The sequence below is a fragment of the Papio anubis genome, chromosome 18 (genome assembly GCF_008728515.1).
Source record: "Papio anubis isolate 15944 chromosome 18, Panubis1.0, whole genome shotgun sequence".
NCBI lineage: Eukaryota > Metazoa > Chordata > Mammalia > Primates > Cercopithecidae > Papio > Papio anubis.
The window spans coordinates 72,272,587-72,294,004 of record NC_044993.1 but is presented as its reverse complement, the minus strand read 5'-3'; the positions used below and the strand labels follow the sequence as shown (position 1 = coordinate 72,294,004).

The following is a 21,418-nucleotide window of genomic DNA, read 5'->3' as shown; positions in this document are numbered from 1 at the left end:
CTCAGCCTCCTGAGTAGCTGAGATCACAGGCACATGCCACCATGCCCAGCTATTTTTTAAAAAAATTTTTGTAGAGATGAAGTCTCACCTATGGCTTGTCCCTTCTTGTAGGCAAAAAGATGATAAATTTTGATCTTGATCCAGTAGTACCTTTTTCTATCAGTGACCTCTACTGATATGAAACACATTAAATATCCTCTGCAAAAAGCAATAACAAAGTTCCTCTCCCACACAATGTAATGTGGCTTGCAGAATACATTATTTCATGCTAAATTCCATTGTTACTCTCTTCAGGTGAATTAAGCATCATCTACGGTAACTAAGTAAGGACTATGTTACAGAACACGCCTACAGAGAGTGATCTAAAACTTCCCTCTGTTCCTCCTGGTCCCTCCGGCATGCATGTCTGGCATAAGCCAGAAATAGCAATAAGCAGAATCCTTTTTTCTCTCTTTTTTTTTTTTTTGGAAAGAGTCTCACTCTGTTGCCCAGTCTGGAGTGCAGTGGCGTGATCTCAACTCATTACAACATCCGCCTCCCTGGTCAAAGCGATCCTCCTGCCTCAGCCTCCCTGGTAGCTGGGACTACAGGCACATACCACCACACCAGGCTAATTTTTGTATTTTTAGTAGAGATGGCGTTTCACCATGTTGACTGGGCTGGTCTTGAACTCCTAACCTCAAGTGATCTGCCCACCTCGGCCTCCCAAAGTGTTGGGATTACAGGAATGAGCCACTGCATCCGGCCAGCAGAATCCTTTTAAAAGAAGAGCCTCAACCTAGGCTTCATGGATTTGGGGTCCAGGAACATGACAGTTTATGCAAATTCCACACATGGGTACAAGCACTGCTCTGGGGAGAGGGTCATAAGCTCCCATCAGATAGGCAAAAGGTATATAATATATAAGATGCTCAGGAGGGCATGGTGGCTCATGCCTGTAATCCCAGCACTTTGGGAGGCCGAGACCAGTGGATCACTTGAGCCCAGCAGTTTGAGACCAGCCTGAGCAACACTGTAAAACCCCATCTCTACAAAAAATACAAAAATTAGGCCGGGCACGGTGGCTCACGCCTGTAATCCCAACACTTTGGGAGGCCAAGGTGGGTAGATCACAAGGTCAAGCAATCGAGACCATCCTGACCAATATGGTGACTAAAAATACAAAAAAGGTCGGGCGCGGTGGCTCATGCCTGTAATACCAGCACTCTGGGAGGCTGAGGCAGGCATATCACAACGTCAGGAGATCAAGACCATCCTGGCTAACATGGTGAAACTCCGTCTCTACTAAAAAATACAAAGAAATTAGCCGGGCATGGTGGTGGGCCCCTGTAGTCCCAGTTACTTGGGAGGCTGAGGCAGGAGAACGGCGTGAACCTGGGAGGCAGAGCTTGCAATGAGCCAAGATCGCACCACTGCACTCCAGGCTAGGTGACAGAGTGAGAGTTAAATCTCAAAAATTAGCGGCCGGCCAGTAGCGGCGGCTCAAGCCGTAATCCAGCACTTTGGGAGGCGAGGCAGGCGGATCAAAGTCAGGAGATGCGAGACCATCTTGGCTAACCAGGTGAAACCCGTCTCTACTAAAAATACAAAAATAGCCGAGTGGTGGCAGGACCACCTGCCAGCTCTTTCGGGAAGGCTGGAGCCAGGAGAATAAGTAAATGCGTGGGAGGCCGGGCTTACTTCAGGCAGAGATCCGACCAGCCACTGCACTCCAGCCTAGGCTGACAGAGCAAGACTCCGTCTCAAAAATTAGCACCGGGGTGTGGTGGCATAAGCCTGTAGTCCCAGCTACTGTGGAGGCTGGGGCAAGCCCAGCTTGAACCCGGGGCCGAGGAGGTTGCAGTGAGCCGAGATCGCGCCACTGTACTCCAGCCTGGGTGACAGGGGAGTGAACCGTCTCAAAAAGAAAAGTTGAAATATAGTAGTTACAGAATAGGAATCTGGTCTTTTACCATGTCAAATCTTTACAGGCCCAATTTCAGCCTTTAAAAAAAATCCAAATATATTTAAAGGGTTACTTACAATTTATGGATTCTTTGAAATAACTTTCAATTTCGTCATCCAGAACATTTGTTTCTTTATTTTCTCGTATAAAATTCAGTAGAATGTTAGCTTCTGGCGTCTCTTAAATTGAAAATGCATAGTAAGTGAAAAGTAAACGGATTAACTTTTAAATCACATTTAAATCATCCAAAATCATTTTAATAGTAAAAAGTGAAGACATGTAAGAATACAATCAAATAGAATATTATGTGGCCATTAATAATCTGATATAGAATTCTGTTAACATGGAGAGATGTACACCACATTACATCTAAAACAGATGTTAGTGAAAAGAGCAGCTTACGTTATAACTTGTGTGGTTCAATACCCTTTTAATTTAAAAATCTACATATGTAAGGGGCCTGGCGCAGTAGCTCACACCTGTAATCCCAGCACTTTGGGAGGCCGAGGCAGGCGGATCACGAGGTCAGGAGATGGAGACCATCCTGGCTAACACGGTGAAACCCCGTCTCTACTAAAAATACAAAAACATTAGCCAGGCGTGGTGGCGGGCACCTGTAGTCCCAGCTAGTTGGGAGGCTGAGGCAGGAGAATGGCACGAACCCAGGAGGTGGAGCTTGCAGTGAGCAGAGATAGCGCCACTGCACTCCAGCCTGGGAAACAGAGCAAAACTCCGTCTAAAAAACAAATACAAAAACAAACAAAAAAAAAAACTACATATATAAATGCAAAATTATCTGGAAGAATATATATGAAAAAATGATTCTCTCTAGACAGTGGGATTGTAGGTGATCTTTGTTTCCCTTGTTTATGTTTTTATATCTTTTTTCTGAATTTTATTATATGTATTTCTTTACTCAGAAAAAAAAGGTTTTCTTTTTCTTTTGAGACGAGTCTCGCTCTGTCCCCCTGGCTGCAGTGCAGTGGCGCGATCTCGGCTCACTGCAAGCTCCGCCTCCCGGGTTCCCGCCATTCTCCTGCCTCAGCCTCCCGAGTAGCTGGGACTACAGGCGCCCGCAACCGCGCCCAGCTAATTTTTTGTATTTTTAGTAGAGACGGGGTTTCACCGTGGTCTCGATCTCCTGACCTCATGATCCGCCCACCTCGGCCTCCCAAAGTGCTGGGATTACAGGCATAAGCCACTGCGCCCGGCCAAAAAAAAAGATTTTCAAAAGGCAATTGAAATATATAAAACAGGCGCTATAAAAAGCCTTGCTCCCCACGTTGGGACATCAGTGTGCAAGGGTCGGGGGTGCTGTGCCACAAGGCAGGAACGTGTTTGGAAAGAGCTCCCCCATGATGCCCTTAGACCCCAGGCCCAGCCTCTGGCACATGATTGTTAATTACCCCAGGCCCCTTTGAATATTCTACAAATTGTCCTGACAATGTCTGTACTTTCCTAACTCCCCTGGGAAGATGTGGGCATTTCTTCCTCCTTGCTCCCAGAATACAAGTCTTCTACCTGTTCTTTCTCAGAACTAGGTTGTCAAATCCTTGCTGGCACGCGGTGTCCCACGGGATGACTGTCCTCACATCCATCTGACCAGCCACTCATCTTCCTTGTTCCAGAAATTTATATTATCTCAATTCTTGGCAAGTAAAAGGCATTCAAGAATATTGATAAGGTCATGGGCGAATGAATGAATGTAGAACTCTATTAACTTGGAGAGATGTGCACCATGAATTGCTGTGCTTCAGATGGGAGCATCTGCTGGAGCGAGACCACAGAAATCCAGCCAACGAGCTTCCTGTGATGGGGGCTGGCAGGGATGGGTGGGTACCAGCACTGCAGGTTCTCACTGACAATAAGGTTATCCTGACTGTCAGAGAAAGGCAGGAATTGTGCCCTCCCTATCTGATAAGCACCCTCAAGGCAGAGAAAGAAACAAGGGAATCTTGACATCCTAGTGAGGATGAACACAAGCCATTTAGGGCTTCTTAATTTCTATAAGGCAGGTGTAGCCCAGGAAATTAAAAGTAAAACTGATATAACTATTTACAATAGCAAAGACATGGAACCAGCTCCAATGCCCATCAATGGTAGACTGGATAAAGAAAATGTGGTACATATACACCATGGAATACAATGCAACCATAAAAAGGAATGAGATCATATCCTTTGCAGAGACATGGATAAAGCTGAAAACTATCATTCTCAGCAAACTAACACAGGAACAGAAAACCAAACACCACATGTTCTCACTCATAAGTGGGAGCTGAACAATGAGATAACAAGGACACAGGGAGGGGAACAACACACACTGGGGCCCCTTGGGGAATGGGGGGTGAGGGGAGGGACAGCATCAGCACAAATAGCTAATGCATGCAGGGCTTAAAACCTAGATGACGGGCTGGGTGTGGTGGTTCATGCCTATAATCCCAGCACTTTGCGAGGCCGAGGCGGGCAGATCACAAGGTCAGGAGATCAAGACCATCCTGGGCAACATAGTGAAACTCCATCTCTACTAAAATACAAAAAATGAGCCAGGCATGGTGGCACACGCATGTAGTTCCAGCTACTCAGGAGGCTCAGGCAGGGGAAGCACCTGAACCCAGGAGGCAGAGGTTGCAGTGAGCCAAGATCACACCTTTGCACTCCAGCCCAGTGACAGAGTGAGACTCCATCTCAAACAAAAAAAACAAAAACCTAGATGACAGGTTGATGGGTGCAGCAAACCACCATGGCACATGTAGACCTATGTAACAAACCTGCATGTTCTGCACATGGACCCCAGAACTTAAAGTAAAATTTTTAAAAAAGTAAAGCTTATATAAACAAGCACACAAATTCATGCATCCTTGCAAGTATTCTCCTTTAAATTTGTTTCCTTGACAGAATAAATCCAAGAAATCTAGATCTGCTACACAACATGGTAGCTATGGTTAATAACATATTACATTCTTGAAAAGTACTAAGAGAACAGATTTTAAGTGTTCTCACCACAAAAAAAAAAGTATGTGAATTAGTGCATATGTTAATTAGCTTGATTTAGCCATTCTGCAATGTATACATATTTCAAAACAACATATTGTATAAAATAAGTGTATTCAATTTTTTGTCAATTAAAAAGTTAACCAATAAATAAATTTTAAAAATGTATCTCCTTAAGAAGGCATTTTTTCTAATGATGTTGGTTACTGCTCAAAATACTGTGACTTTTTTTTCTTTGAATCTGTAATCAGAGCCAAATGCACAACATCCTAAAATACCTGTCTCATCAATTAGATCTTGAGTTTTTTATATCATCGTACAGTCAAAGTTGATCATCTTTTCCATCAGACAAATCTGTCCTTTAGAAACTTTTCCAGCTCAAATTTACCCTTAGAGGATGAAGATTTTACTATCACTGGTATTACTACATGTAAGAGTAATAGGCCGGACGTGGTGGCTCGTGCCTGTATTCCCAGCACTTTGGGAGGCCAAGGCAGGTGGATCACTGGAGTCCAGGAGTTCAAGGCCAGCCTGGCCAACATGGTGAAACCCTGTCTCTACTAAAAACATAAAAAATTAGCCGGGCATGGTAGCAGGCACCTGGGCAACCCGGGAGGCTGGAAAAGGAGAATCGCTTGAACCCAGAAGGTGGAGGCTACAGTGAGCCAAGATTGTGCCACCGCACTCCAGCCGGGGGGACAGAGCGAGACTCCATTTCATTTAAAATATATATATATATATTTTAAAATATATATATAATAAACTATTTTTATTAATAAGTTATTTCTAATAGCAAACCCAGGGTGCGGAGGCTCACGCCTGTAATCCCAGCACTTTGGGAGGCTGAGGTGGGCGGATCACAAGGTCAGGAGATTGAGACTATCCTGGCTAACATGGTGAAACCCCATCTCTACTAAAAATACAAAAAATTAGCCAGGCGTGGTGGCGGGCACCTGTAGTCCCGGCTACTCAGGAGGCTGAGGCAGGAGAATGGCGTGAACCCAGGAGGCGGAGCTTGCAGTCAGCCGAGATCACGCCACTGCACTCCAGCCTGGGCGACAGAGTGAGACTCCGTCTCAATAAATAAATAAATAAATAAATAAATAAATAAAATAAAAATAAATAAACCATACATAGTACCTCCCTCCAGGAAAGAAAAAATTGAAGAGTGTCCCACTATTGTCCTAAGTGTTAATAATAGACTATTGTGTGTCACCATCAATTTCCAACAAAGCAGTCAGAGCAAACCTCTCAGAGCTGAGTCAGATGCTGTCACTGCTCTGCTCCAAACCCCAACCTGCTACTCCATCCAGAGTAGAAGCCAGCGCACTCTAACAGCCTCCGAGGCCTTCTTCATGGGTGCCCCATCTCTTCTCAGAACAGCTCCTGCTGGCCTTGAACTCCTGGGCTCCAGCCACACCAGCCCCTCAGTGTTTCCCTTCGTTAACCCTTTAGCTTCCACATCAAGTCTTTGCTCAAACATCACTCTCCCATGCAGCGTGCCTTGTGGAAAATCACACATGCTATGGCTCTCTAGGTCCTCCTGACTCTGTTCCACCTGTTCTCCTTAAATATTTCATAATTCATGGACATATTATCTTCATTATTTATTCTCTGTCTCTCCCTGCTGGAGTGTAAACTCCATGAGGGTAGAAATATTTGTCCATTTTGTCACTGCACCCCAGAACAGCACCCAGCACACAGCACGTGCTCAGTAAATAAGTTCAGTGAAGAGCAATTTGGGGCATGCACATCATCTCCCATGGTGCTGCCTTCATGACACAACTCCATGCTGATGTGGAAGGTTCAGGAGTATTCCATATAAAACTAGAGTCCCATTATTTGGATACCTTATCTCTTGTAATTCTATCTTTGCACAGGATAATGGCGCTGGGAGAACATTTGCCAATTTAGCATTTTGGGAGGTGCCATGGGCGGATCAGTGAGGTCAGGAGATCGAGATTACAGTGCAGAAACCTCTCGCCTCTACTAAAAAATACAAAATACGCTGCTGGGTGGCCAGGTCCCAGCTGACCAGGGCTGAGGCAGGAGAGGAATCAAGTGAGCCGAGATCGCAAGCCATCGGGTGACTAGCCTGGGCGCGAGACTCCGGGTCCTTCCTATAACCTGTCAGGCTGGGATGCTTTGTCAAGGCACTGGCAGAGGGAGCTTATGTTTTAAATGATACACTATGCAATTTCCTACTACAGCCTTGAGATGCAAAAGGATCTCATTATCTATCTTTGGGCAGTTCTGGGGTTGATGGGTTGCATCTGCAATTCATAAAGCACCCTGGGAATGCTCACAGGCACTAATCGTCTCTCATCTCCCCCAGCCCGGCCTCCCTTGATTCATGCTGCAGTAAAACTGTAACCTTTACACAACTCCAGGATCATCTGGGCACGAATGCCGGTGACAAATGATACTCATACAGAGGAGTACTGTGTGTGTACGCATGCGTTTTGCCTGGTTCTGTTTGAGACGGAGCCCTCGGCTCTGTCGCCCCAGGCTGGAGTGCAGTGGCCGGATCTCAGCTCTACTGTAAGCTCCCTCCCGGTCTACTTATTCCTGCCTCTCAGTCTCCCCGAGTAGCTGCTGGGATTACAGGCGCCACCTCGGCCCAAGGTTTTATTTTTAGTAGAGACGGGGTTTCACCGTGTTAGCCAGGATGGTCTCCATCTCCTGACCTCATGATCCGCCCGTCTCAGCCTCCCAAAGTGCTGGGATTACAGGCTTGAGCCACCGCGCCCGGCGCATGTGTGTTATCAATGTCCTAGCAGTAAAAGTTATTTGAATGTAGCAAAACTGAATTTACCTATTAATCAATAATTTAGCATCTGAGCAACAAAACTGATCTCTCAAAGATCATCACAATGAATTATACTTTAAAATTTAATCTGGTTTTTCACTTTTTTTTTTTGAGACAGAGTCTCGCTCTGTCGCCAGGCTGGAGTGCCGTGGCACCATCTCAGCTCACTGTAATCTCCGCCTCCCAGGTTGAAGTGATTCTCCCGCCTCAGCTTCCCGAGTAGCTGGGACTACAGGCACGTGCCACCACGCCCACCTAATTTTTATATTTTTAGTAGAGACAGGGTTTCACCATGTTGGCCAGGATGGTCTCAATCTCTTGACCTCGTGATCGGCCCGCCTTGGCCTCCCACTCCCAAAGTGCCAGGATTACAGTCGTGAGCCACCGCGCCAGCCTTTTCTGTTGTTTTCTTTTTTAAGACAGAGTCTTACTCTTGTGGCCCAGGCTAGGATACAATGGCACGATTTCAGCTCACTGCAACTTCCGCTTCCTGGGTTCAAGCGATTCTCCTGCCTCAGCCTCCTGAATAGCTGGGATTACAGGTGTCCACCACCAAGCTCAGCTAATTTTTATATTTTTAGTAGAGACTGGGTTTCACCATGTTGACCAGAATGGTCTCGAACTCCTGACCTCAGGTGATCCACCTGTCTCAACCTCCCAAAGAGCTGGGATTACAGACAGGAGCCACCACATCCAGCCTCACATTTCTTTAGTAAAGATATCAAAGTTCATTGTAAGTTTTTTTAAAAGTTATATAAAATAATTTTTACTTCTAATTTGAATTAAATCCAGGCTGAATTTTCATTCTTAAATATACTGTACAAATATTGAAATGTGTTCAGTCATTTCCAAAGGGATAAAAAATTTCACAAAGTTTTTTTACCTGGATTAGTTGTAATAATGGTTTTTGAGATTACAGTTGCTGTCATGCAGTTCCGAAATTTGTCAAAACTTATTCTTACATCTGAGACAAATATTACTGTTTGGGAAAAAAGCCATTTACAATTATTACATGGGGGGATATAAAATTACAAATATTGGACATAATCATTTAATGATGATACCTGTTTCTCGTGGCATCCAGCTCTGTGCAAGTAGAATGGATTCATTATCCCAACTGCATTGTTTAAAAAGAAGTAATACAAATTGAATACACTAGAAAAAACTGATAGTGACACATTATTTACAACAATAAAAGAAAGCTTCAGTGGCTGGGGTCAGCCATCCCCAAAGTGGTCAAAGACCTCCTGGTCTTAAGGATACCAGCTTCCTCCCAGGGAGAATTTAACACCTCCATGAGCGAACATTCCTTCAACACACACTCTGCTCTAGTAATGCTCTGCTCTGCCAATTCTTTACTTTTCTAACAATCACTCCAGGCTAGTTAGAACTAAAGCCTAAAAACTTTAAAGTCACACTTTCAGACCCTGAAGTGTCCCCCAGTGGATATCACGGTTCAGGGGCCTTGATGGGTTGAAAGCATTTTTCAAATCATTTCCTTTGGTACCCAGGCATCAGGGGTCTAGACAATGCCTTGTTGTACCTGGCAGTGCTTCAGGGTGCAGTCCCCGCCCTGGCCCACATGCCCTGTGCCCTGCCCTGCTCCAGGATACTTTCCAGGAAGCACAGAGAGAAAGTCTGGCTTGTTCCATGGGACCTAGTAAACCACCATTTGTTATAAAACAGAATTCAACAATAAAACTGGTCACAGTGGAGTCCTCCTAAGCAAGTTCCATGCCATCTAAAGACCTCATTTTAAGGGGGTGTCTATAACAACTCAACATTCAAGAGTGAGGTTTATTTTTTAAAATATCATTCATCTCCTATCATTATCGATATGAAGTCCACCATATTTTTGATAAAATGAAAATGTCCTGGTGATAACAACAGGGATTTCACAATTTGGAACAGATGTCGGTGGTTACCATGTCATTGCAAAAGAAGACTCTGTTTCATCATAGAGTCTAACTTCACACCTCTGGCCTTTTCTCCGGTCTGAAGTTGTAAAGTATTTTGGCTCTCCAACCTTAGAAATGGAAAGAAATCATTACTCTTCACCTGTATGTAGAAGTATTTAAGTATTTTTGTTTGTTTGTTTGTTTTTGAGACGGAGTCTGGCTCTGTCGCCCAGGCTGGAGGTACAGTGGCTTGGATCTCAGCTCACTGCAAGCTCCGCCCCCAGGTTACGCCATTCTCCTGCCTCCAGCCTCCCGAGTAGCTGGGACTACAGGCGCCCGCCGCCCAGCTAGTTTTTGTATTTTTAGTAGAGACGAAGTTTCACCGTGTTCGCCAGGATGGTCTCCGTCTCCTGACCTCGTGATCTGCCCGTCTCGACCTCCCAAAGATGCTGGGATTACAGGCTTGAGCCACCGTTTTTGAGACAGGAGTCTCCTCTGTCACCTGAGCTGGAGTGCAGTGGCCGGATCATAGCTCAATGCAAGCTCCGCCTCCCGGAGTTTACGCCATTCTCCTGCCTCAGCCTCTCAGTAGCTGGCACTACAGGGGCGCCCGCCACCACACCCGGCTAGTTTTTGTATTTTTAGTAAGGCAGGGTTTTCACCGTATTGTAGCCAGGATGGTCTTGATCTCCTGACCTCGTGATTCGCCCGTCTCCGGCCTCCCAAAATGCTGGGATTACAGGCTTGAGCCACCTTGCCCGGCCTTGATATTTGTGGATTAAAATACTCAAATATTTCACCTTTACAAACGCAAATTAGAAATATTAAAATAGCAAAAACCAGTAATATATAGTTGATTATTTTAAAGCATCTTCTATCTAAACTACATGTACGTAGTTAAAGTTGTAAGTCACACAACACTTTGAAGAGACACAAGGGGACAGGTGCTTGAAGTACAGATTTGAAGTCTTTTTGAGTTGGGGTCTCGCTCTGTCGCCCAGGCTAGAGTGCAGTGGCCGGATATCCGCTCACTGCAAACTCTGCCTCCCAGGTTCACGCCATTCTCCTGCCTCAGCCTCCCGAGTAGCTGGGACTACAGGCGCCCGCCACCACGCCCGACTCATTTTTGTGTTTTAGTAAAGACGGGGTTTCACCGTGTTAGCCAGGATGGTCTTGATCTCTGACCTCGTGATCATGTGGCCTCCCCAAAGTGCTGGGATTACAGGCTTGAGCCACCGCGCCCGGCCCTGAAAGTCTTTATAACATGTCACAACAAGGCTCCATGACAGGCCCCCTGGGGCATCTACGTGGACTCCTCGAGGGCAGGGAGTGTGTTTCCAGCACGTGTGTGTCCCCATGGCTCAGTGTGGAACCCAGCATGAGTTCATGTGACTGAATGGACTCAGCCTCTCTGGGGTCAGCATCTCCATCTTCTTAGCAAACACCAAATATAGCATATCTGTGGTATAAAAAGTGTCCACAGGAAACAAACAAATAAAGCATACGTCCTCTGCCTTCTCCCCAGAACTACCGTGGTAAGAGCCACATGCGGGATACACAGGAAACTTTGACACTTTCCAATTCTGTCCATTGTGGGGTGAGATGATCACAGAAGTGGAGATGTTCTCGCCCATTAAAGCAAGTAAAAAAAAAAAAAAAAAAGAGTTGAACCTAGGACCCTTCTCTCCACCCGGTAGCTTCTCATGTGGGAATGGCAGGCGCCTCTGAGAGCTGCACAGCAGCAGGTCCAGCATGGACAGTCACTGACCACCCCCCACCACTGCCACCACTGCATCTGTGGTGCCCAGAGAAAGGGACCTAGAAAGGACAGCCAGAGGCTGAGAGGTCAGCCTAACATCTGGGGTTGGAGAGATGAAGAACACTGTATAAAAAGGAGTTTTAAAGTGAAACAACAGTGGAGATGAGAGGAAGAAACAACAGGTTAAATGAAAGTGTGAAGAGTGGCCAGGTACGGTGGCTCATGCCTGTAATCCCAGCACTTTGGGGGGCCGAGGTGGGTGGATCACAAGGTGAGGAGTTCGAGACTAGCCTGACCACTATGGTGAAACCCTGTCCCTACTAAAAATACAAAAATTAGCCAGGCGTTGTGGTGCATGCCTTTAGTCCTGGCTACTCGAGAGGCTGAGGCAGGAGAATTGCTTGAACCCGGGAGGCAGAGGTTGCAGTGAGCCAAGATCATGCCACTGCACTCCAGCCTGGGTGACAGAGCGAGACTCCTTCCCCCCGCCAAAAAAAAAAAAAAAGTGTGAAGAAAAGGAAATGTAAGAGGGCTGAAAGCCAAAGTGGAGACAAAAGGCATGAGAAGAAGTGACGTGACACATGAAAGGTGCCAGACTCACTGAGGGTGTGGGAAAGCTGCCACAGTTTCCTGCTTACCCTACTGTATTCACTCAGGGTTGTAGACAATTCCTACTTCATTATAAATGTAATAGCACAGTCTAGAACTTGGGGAAATCGCAAACAATTGAGCACTCATTTGAACAACTGAATAGGACTGAACATAAACTGCCCACAAAGTGACCTCTCCTGTTTTTCAAGATGATCATATAACAGGCTTATTCCTTCTCCCTAAAGTATACAGATGCTCCCCAGGCGGCAGGCATGGCCTCCACAGCCGAGGCCCTGCCAAATGAGAGGGTCACATTCTCTCAGTCAGTCACCATTTAATATGACAAGCAATTCACGTTTACTTACATGAACTATCATAAGCGTGTGAGTGGTTTTTGTGGTTGTTGTTGTTTTTGTCTCTTGACTATCATCCCTCTGTATATTAAAAGATTATTCTTGCCCCTTTATTTATTTATGTATTTATCGACCCAGAATCTCGCTCTGTCATCCAGGCTGGAGTGCAGTGGTGCCATCTCAGCTCATTGCAACCTCTGCCTCCTGGGTTCAAGTAATTCTCCTGCCTCAGCCTCCCAAGTAGCTGGGACTACAGGTACCTGCCACCATGCCCAGCTAATTTCTTTTTTTTTTTTTTTTTGAGACGGAGTCTCGCTCTGTCGCCCAGGCTGGAGGGCAGTGGCACAATCTCGGCTCACTGTAACCTCCACCTTCCAGGTTCAAGTGATTCTCCTGACTCAGCCTCCCAAGTAGCTGGGATTGCAGGCACCTGCCACCACACCCAGCTAATTTTTTTTTTTTTTTTTTTGAGATGGAGTCTCGCTGTGCTGCCCAGGCTAGAGTGCAGTGGCATGATCTTGGCTCACTGCAAGCTCCGCCTCCCAGGTTCATGCCATTCTCCTGCCTCAGCCTCCGGAGTAGCTGGGACTTAATTTTTGTATTTTTAGTGGTGATGGTGTTTCACCATATTGGCCAGGCTGGTCTCGAACTCCTGACCTTGTGATCCACCCGCCTCAGTCTCCCAAAGTGCTAGGATTACAGGCATGAGCCACTGTGCCAGACTTTTTTTTTTTTTTTTTGAGACAGGGTCTCCCTCGATTGCCCAGGCTGGAGTGCAGTGGCATGATTTTGGCTCACTGCAACCTCAACCTCCCAGGCTCAGGTGATCTTCCTCCTTCAGCCTCCCAAGCAGCTGAGAATACAGGTACATGCCATCACACTCACCTAATTTCTGTATTTTTTTAGAGACAGAGGTTGCCCAGGCTGGTCTTGAACTCCTGGGCTCAAGTGATCCATCTGCCTTGGTCTCCCAAAGTGCTAGGATCACAGGTGTGAGCCACTGTGCCTGGACTAATTTTCATGTACTTTATTTTGTGAAACTTTACCGTTGAGGTCTATATGTCAATCTCTGCCTTATGGCTCTGGTCTGTCCAACTACAGAGCTCAGAACTTGCTACAATAATTCAGACAGATGCTGATGCACCAGAAGGGAACACCCCTGTGGTGCCCCACGGAGTGCCATCCTCCCCTGCACTTCACCAGCACAGTCCCACTCCACCTATTAGACCACGGAGCCCCTATGGCAGGGCAACATGTATTCCCACTCACTCCCCGGTTTCCGGGCAGCTCTGAGCACAAAGGCACAGAACCAATCCCTTAACTTACTGAACTACGCCCCTTCAAGGAAGATCGTGGAGATTTTCGAGTCAATAAGCTTACCCTTTTCATTTTCATCTTTGTTTAAGCAAAGTATAAAAAGCTGTCCTATAGTTAGCAGATCATTTATGAGCAGAGTGGAACACTGCATTTTGCATTGAAATACAATTTTATTTTACTACTCATCCACAGATAAAATGCTACTTTCCCTTTAATGAGAAGTGTTACTGTTTTCTTAATTCAACATACTATCAAGATACAGAAGACAAGTTACCCCAGCTGATCATGACCACTCCATCCCAAACACAAATCAAGTGACCGCAACACCCCTGACAAATTGCACTTGGCTTTGTTGGGGTTTTAACTTACCGACTTCACAGCTGCCAGCACGTTAATAATCCTCCCATTAAGACTGTGTCCATTTGCAACAATGTCACCCAATGAATAATAATCATGAGACTCTTTAACAGGTAAATGTATCAAAGAAAGTAACTTTGTGTCCACTTCGTAACTGGAACAAACTTTTACTGTTGAGTGATTCTCACTGAGCAATAGTTTACAGTTGCTAAATTGCAAAAACACAAGAAAGTTATATGAAAGTGATTTTTGGATAAAAAATATTTCTAGGTTCACATTTAAACTACATTTTTGGTTGAAATTTAGACAATACTAATACATACTTCTTACTCTTAGAAACACTGAATAATACGGCAAAACATTTTTTGTTTACAGTGCACTTTCATTAAGGAAATGTTTTGAGAATCGATTCGTGTTGGAGTTCTAAGCATACCATTTGTCCGATCTTGCCCAAGACTCTGCGCTTATTTCCTCCTCCAAAAAAATAGGAGCATAAAAGCACTCTGAAACTTTCAGGGGTTATGCAAACCTAAGGACTGGTTGTTTCTCTCTCTCATGGACTTGGCTGTTCTGCCTTAGTGCCTCAGGTCAGGGACTGTGTTTTTCCTACCCCTGCTAAGCTCTGCATGGGGCAGACGCAGAACACTGGCACAGCGAGCCCGAAATGAGGAGCTGTCCCTCCTGCACCCAGTCCCTGACGGCCCTTGGACTCTGTGCCCCAGCAGCCTCCTAACCCAGCCCCTCCTCCTCCCCACTGCTCGGCCTCACTTACCTACCTCATCACTTCTCTCCCATGCCACTGCCTTGCTCTCCTAACTAAGCTTCATTCCCCTACAGTCCATCCTCCACAAGCAAAGTGATCTTCCTAAATCACAAATATGAAAATGTTATTTCCCAGCTCAAAGACTGTCTTGTGGCTACCAGTCACAAAGGCAATAATTTGGTATGAAAGCAAAGCTGTCTGTGAAATACCTCTGCTTCTACCTTAAGCTTCTCCTCCTGCCCATGCCCTGCATTCCAGCAGTATCAGACTATTAACGTTATGAAACTGATATTCCTAGATGAAAAACAGTAAAACATCAGCAGTTTCATATGGCTCAACCTAATATTAACTGTTCTGGAAAAGACAGGAGGTTTCCTGTTTCTTCCCTCTACCAAGAATGTTCTCTCCATCTAACCATCCATCCATCGCTTCCATGAATACTGAGAATCTGTTATATGCCAGACCCCATGCTAGGCACAAGGGATACAGGTGGTGAAGAAGGCAGACAAGACCTTTGATTTCATGAGATTCATATATGTGAGGGGGAGACCCAAGAACAATGAATTAAACAATCTCAGACGGTGACTTGGGTTATGGTGACAAAAACCAGGGCAAAATCCCAGTAATTGACCATTAGGGCTACCACAAACAGAGTAGATGGGGAAGGTTGAAGAAGATGACATTTAAGCTGTGAGTCAATAACCCAAAGAAGCAAATAATCAAACAGATGGGAGAATGTTCTATGCAGAGAGAGAATAGAAAATACAAATGTTTGGCCTGGCGCAGTGGCTCACGCCTGCAATCCCAGCAATTTGGGAGGCCGAGGCAGGTGGATCACTTGAGGTCAGAAGTTTGACACCAGCCTGGCCAACATGGTGAAACCCTGCCTCTACTAAAAATACAAAAATTAGCTGGGCGTGGTGGCATGTGCCTGTAATCACAGCTACTTGGGAGGCTGAGGTGGGAGAATCGTTTGAACCCAGGAGGTGGAGGTTATAGTGAGACGAGATTGCGCCACTGTACTCCAGCCTGGGCAACAGAGTGAGACTCTGTCTCAATAAAAATAAAAATAAAAAGGAAATACAAAAGTTATTAGTGCAGAATGAGTTCACAGTGTTCATGAAATGTAAAGAAATTTACTGTGGCTACACAGAAATGAAGTTTGAGAGTCTGGCATAAGATGAGGTCAGAAAAGAAGGTGGAAAGGGGTCACAATTGATGTGAGTGTCAATGCCATAGACTGCCGTGCCCACCGAGAGCCCTTTACAGGCTGGTACAGGGGCGCAGCCACACCCTTCTCTCCAGAACTGCCAGACCCACCTTTGAGCTGATGCCCTGCCCCACCCTGGGGGTTTGGGGAGTGGATGGACTACAGCCAGGACACTACTCTAAGGGGCCACTGCCACTCCAGAGCTTCCTCCTGGGCTCCTGCTGAGGCTCCAGGTGAACCCACTTCTCTGCTCACCTTCTTCCCTGCCTAGCCTTCCCCTGACAGCTCACCCTCAACCAACCACTCCCACAAGAGTCCTCCTCTCAAGCTCCGCTTCGAAGGAATCTGCCCTAAGATGGTAAGCCTGTGAGTAGAAGGATATCTTGATATGAAAAAAGATAGATGTAATTTCCAAAGTTTATCTTTTCTTCTCAGTTTTAACATGACAAAGTCAAATTTTAGTAAATCTAAGAATGAGAATCAAAGTACTAAACCAAAGCCATTTTTCATGTGACTCTGTATCAAAGTAAATTATGTCATAATCAAAGATGAATTTTATAAGAGAAAATTAAACTCCTCATTTTTACTGAAATAGAAACAGAACACTTTTAGTAAGATCTCTGCTAACCTGATAGAACATTATTAGTAATGATCATTCTGGCACAATCTCTGTGCCAGAGGTTGATCTCTGTGCTAGACACATGCTTACCTAGGAGTTGCAGGGCTGAATTTTTCTTCTCTTTCTATTTCCTTTCTTTGGATCAGGGGATTTTCAATTATCACTAAAACAGAGGGCAAAGTATGATGATATTACAAAACAGTAATAAGATAAACACACTAATCCTAAATAACATCCTGTTTAATGTATAATCATCGACTCTAGGCTTTAAAAATTCCTCACCTCATTCCTCTTCTCCACCATCAACATATAACATATTTTGATACTGAGATGTCAAAATCAAAATATTTATCTCCATATGTAACTAATATTCCAGCATTTATTCAAGGGATGTCTATAACTATACTGGGCCCTCTGAAGTTTGTGAAGCTTTCTGCCTTCGTAGTCCATGCGTTCACTGACCCTATTATTCAACTACAGAGATACCATACACTGTCCTGAAAGTTAAAATACAAAGTGATATACAATTAGGTTCTAAATAACTGATACGGGGAGTGGGCTGCTTGAGACCACAGTATTAAAGAGGAGTGTTTTCATTACCTGCATTACTCTTTTCTCTTTTTCTGTCGTGAAGGAGAGCTAGTACACATGCTTCCTTGTTGCTTTTATGAGGCTAGGGCTCACAAAAGTTATCTGTTGAGTGACTAAGTTCCACACTTTATACTAGGTACACTATCTCATTTAATATTTACAAAAACCTAAAGAGGTATTAGTTCATAGTTGAGACCCAACAAGATTAAGAAATTTTCTCAAAGCCATAATGTAAGTAAATGTTGGAACTGGGATTTGAATCTAGACCTCTGTGCTTTCGAAGTCTCCTGTTCTTTCTACTATACGAGGCTGTTCTGTCAGAGAGATACTAGGGTGAGTAGAAGATGTAAAAGATTTGGTATTTCAACTAAAAGTAAAGTTCCTTAAAATCCCATTAACAATTCAAATATCAGTTTTTATCAAATCTATTCAGTGGTCAAATGTCAACTTTTATGAAAATATATTCAGTGGCCATTTTATATGTCTATAGAAAGATAACCAATAATAACAATAATATGGGTTGATGCAAATTGAAATATGTAATAAACCAAAGACAGTAAGGTTACCTGGTAAAAATATAACGATCATGTTTGTATGCTTTAAGTAACATTCTGAATGCTTTGCACTGCAGTCTTTTTTTTTTTTTTTTTTTTTTTTTGAGACAGGGTCTTACTCTGTGACCCAGGCTGGAGTGCAGAGGCATGATGTTGGCTCATTGCAACCTCCACCTCCCAGGCTCAAGCCATCCTCTCACTTCAGCCTCCTTAGTAGCTGGTACTACAGGCCCACGCCACCACGCCCAGCTAATTTTTTGTATTTTTTGTAGAAATGGGGTTTTGCCATACTGCTCAGGCTAGTCTTGAACTCCTAGACTCATGCAATCCACCCGCCTCAGCCTCCCAAAGTATTGGGATTATAGGCATGAGCCACCACGCCCCACTACATTATACTATTAACACTTGACTTTTTCCGGTAAAGTTCTTGAGAATTATGAACTGTGTCTCATTTCAACTCCTTCAGTGTAGTTACCATAATCATACCACAGGAATAATACAATGGAAAAAAATTAAGAATCAATGCCAACTTACCACAGTCACCAACCCTAAAGCTGTCAGAAAGAGACTTGATGTAATCTTCATTGCCCCAGGAAGCTGCATTTACAAAATGTGCTGGTGAATCCCGAATGGTGAAGCTGAAAGTGTACCTTTCTGATCCAATATCTAAGGGAAAACCAATGCTTTTATTTTTCAAATGAAGAGTTTCAATCGCTTCTCTGCCTTTGGTGTCACATGAAAAGTTTCATTTAAATTACAAACAAATGATTATTTCTTTAATCAAATGACTATTGATTATGATAATAAAAACACTCAAACACATGGAACAAAATGTTTTCAGATGTATATTCTATAGCACTATGCTTCCATGAATTTCAAACTGAAGTGGTAACAGGTTGCCCCCTTGCTCCCTTCCCTGGTGATCTGTGTATTTGGAGGGAAAGACATGTAAACTTGAGCCATCCAGGTATTACCTTAGGTTCTCCTTTTCTCTCTTACTGTTGTTTGAACCTAAGTCATAATTCAGATCTAAATAGTTATTTCAGTCCCAGCTACTTGGGAGGATGAAGCAGAGGGACTGCTTAAGCCCAAAAGTTCAAAGCTTCAGTGAACTGTGACTGCACCACTGCTCTCCAGACTGGGCAACAGAGCAAGACCCCATCCCTAAAATAAAAATAAAAATAGGCTGGGCGCCATGGTTCACACCTATAATCCCAGCACTTTGGGAGACCGAGGCGGGTGGATCACCTGAGGTTAGTTCAAGACCAGCCTGGCCAACATGGTGAAACCCTGTCTCTACTAAAAATACAAAACTTAGCCGGGTGTGGTGGTGGGTGCCTGTAATCCCAGCTACTCGGGAGGCTGAGGCAGGAGAATTGCTTGAACCCAGGAGACGGAGGTTGCAGTGAGCCGAGATCCAGCCTGGGTGAAAAGAGAGAAACTGTCTCAAAAATAAATAAATAACTAGTAATCAAATAAAAATAAAAATTGGCCAGGCACAGCAGCTTACCCCTGTGATCCCGGGGCTTTGGGAGGCGAGGTGGGAGAATCACTTGAGGCCTGGAGTTCAAAACCAGCCTGGGCAACACAGAGGGACTCCATCTCTACAGAAAATGTTAAAACGAGTGGTGGCACTCATCTTTAGTCTCAGCTGCTTGGGAGGCTGAGGAAGGGCTACTTGAGCCCAGTTTAAGTGTGCAGTGAGCTTTGAATGCACCACTGCACTCCAGTCTGGGAAGAATGAATTCAGGGTGTTCATGAAATGTACACCCAGGCTGGAGTTTAGTGACGCGATCTCTCAGCTCACTGCAACCCCCGCCTCCCAGTTCAAGCTATTCTCCTGCCTCAGCCTCCCGAGCAGCTGGGACTACAGGCGCACACCACCATGCCAGGCTAATTTTTGTATTTTTTTTTTAGTAAAAACAGATTTTGTTTTTTGTTTGTTTTTGAGACGGAGTTTCGCTCTTGTCACTCAGGCTGGAGTGCAATGGCATGATCTCAGCTCACTGCAACATCCGCCTCCTGGGTTCAAGCAATTCTCCTGCCTCACCTTCCCAAGTAGCTGGGATTACAGGCGCCTGCCACCGTGCCTGACTAATTTTGTACTTTTAGTAGAGATGGGGTTTCACCTTGTTGGCCATGCTGGTCTCGAACTCCTGACCTCGTGATCCGCCTGCCTCAGCCTCCCAAAATGCTGGCGTGAGCCACTGCACCTGGCAAGATGAGGTTTTTTAGCAGAGGTGGGGAAGAACAGAGTGAGACCCTGTCTCTAAAAAAACAAAAATAAATTTTAAAAATAATAAGGCCGGGCGCGGTGGCTCAAGCCTGTAATCCCAGCACTTTGGGAGGCCGAGACGGGCGGATCACGAGGTCAGGAGATCGAGACCATGCTGGCTAACACGGTGAAACCCCGTCTCTACTAAAAAATACAAAAAATTAGCCGGGCGAGTGGCGGGCGCCTGTGGTCCCAGCTACTCGGGAGGCTGAGGCGGGAGAATGGCGGGAACCCGGGAGGCGGAGCTTGCAGTGAGCTGAGATCCGGCCACTGTACTCCAGCCTGGGTGACAGAGCGAGACTCCGTCTCAAAAAATAAAAATAAAAAAAATAAATAAATAAAACCTCTTTCCCTAAGCAGCCTGAGGTAATCTGTGAAAAGGGTTCGCTATTCACTTGACCTGGAGAACCCCATGAAATCATGCAAATCAAGAGGTTCCAATCTTCCTGTTCACTTTAAGAACACTCGTGAAACCGCTCAGGCCATCAAGGGTATGCATATACGAAAAGCCACCAAGTATCTGAAAGATGTCACTTTACAGAAACAGTGCATACCATTCCAACGTCACAATGGTGCAGTTGGCAGGTGTGCGCAAGCCAAGCAGTGGGACTGGACAGAAGGTCGGTGGCCCAAAAAGAGTGCTGAATTTTTACTGCACATGCTTAAAAACGCAGAGCGTAATGCTGAACTTAAGGATTTAGATTTAGATTCTCTGGTCATTGAGCATATCCAAGTGAACAACGCACCTGAGATGCACCGCCGGACCTACAGAGCTCATGGTCGAATTAACCCATACATGAGCTCTCCCTGCCACATTGAGATGATCCTTACTGAAAAGGAACAGATTGTTCCTAAACCAGAAGAGGAGGTTGCCCAGAAGAAAAAGATATCCCAGAAGAAACTGAAGAAACAAAAACTTATGGCACGGGAGTAAATTCAGCATTAAAATGAATGTTAATAAAAGGAAAAATAATTAAAATAAGTTATTTCAAAACAAATTATGTGCTACTTAATAAGGACCACTAGGGGTCAGCAAATACTTTTTTTCCAAAATAGAAATTTCGTATTGGTTTTGCTAATTAAAAATTACAACCTGGCTGGGTGCAGTTGCTCCTGCCTGTAATCCCAGCACCTTGGGAGGCCAAGCGGGTAAGACTGCTTCAGCCAAGGAGTTCAAGATCAGTCAGGGCAACAAAGTGAGACCCTCTGTCTCTACAAAAAAAATCCAAAAATTATTCAGGCATGGTAGCATGCACCTGTGGTCTGGGCTACATGGGAGGCTGAGGCAGGAGGACCACTTGAGCTCAGAGTCGAGGCTGCAGTGAGCTGTGTTCACATTGCTGCACTCCAGCCTGAGTGACACCGAGACTGTATCTCAATTTTTTT

The 21,418-nt window shown here is 44.9% G+C and overlaps 1 protein-coding gene and 1 pseudogene across 6 annotated transcripts in view; one reads left to right on the top strand and one right to left on the bottom strand.

Moving 5' to 3' along the window:
* The window catches only part of MEIOB (meiosis specific with OB-fold), a 43,718-nt gene that overhangs the window by 12,417 nt on the left and 9,883 nt on the right, over positions 1-21,418 (bottom strand). For 4 of the 5 annotated variants that reach the window (XM_021931642.2, XM_003916351.4, XM_021931644.2 and 1 more), the window contains 7 exons: positions 18,292-18,423; positions 16,703-16,775; positions 14,033-14,228; positions 9,671-9,771; positions 8,810-8,862; positions 8,629-8,724; positions 2,023-2,124 (listed from right to left, as the gene is read on the bottom strand). In XM_021931642.2, the coding sequence (XP_021787334.1) occupies positions 2,023-2,124; positions 8,629-8,724; positions 8,810-8,862; positions 9,671-9,771; positions 14,033-14,228; positions 16,703-16,775; positions 18,292-18,423 (753 nt within the window). The remainder of the gene's footprint in view (positions 1-2,022; positions 2,125-8,628; positions 8,725-8,809; positions 8,863-9,670; positions 9,772-14,032; positions 14,229-16,702; positions 16,776-18,291; positions 18,424-21,418) is intronic. The other variant, XM_021931643.2, reaches the window with a different exon arrangement.
* Positions 20,309-21,002, top strand: LOC108583387 (annotated as a pseudogene). The gene has a single exon (XR_001897982.3). The product of XR_001897982.3 is annotated as a 60S ribosomal protein L17 pseudogene (transcript).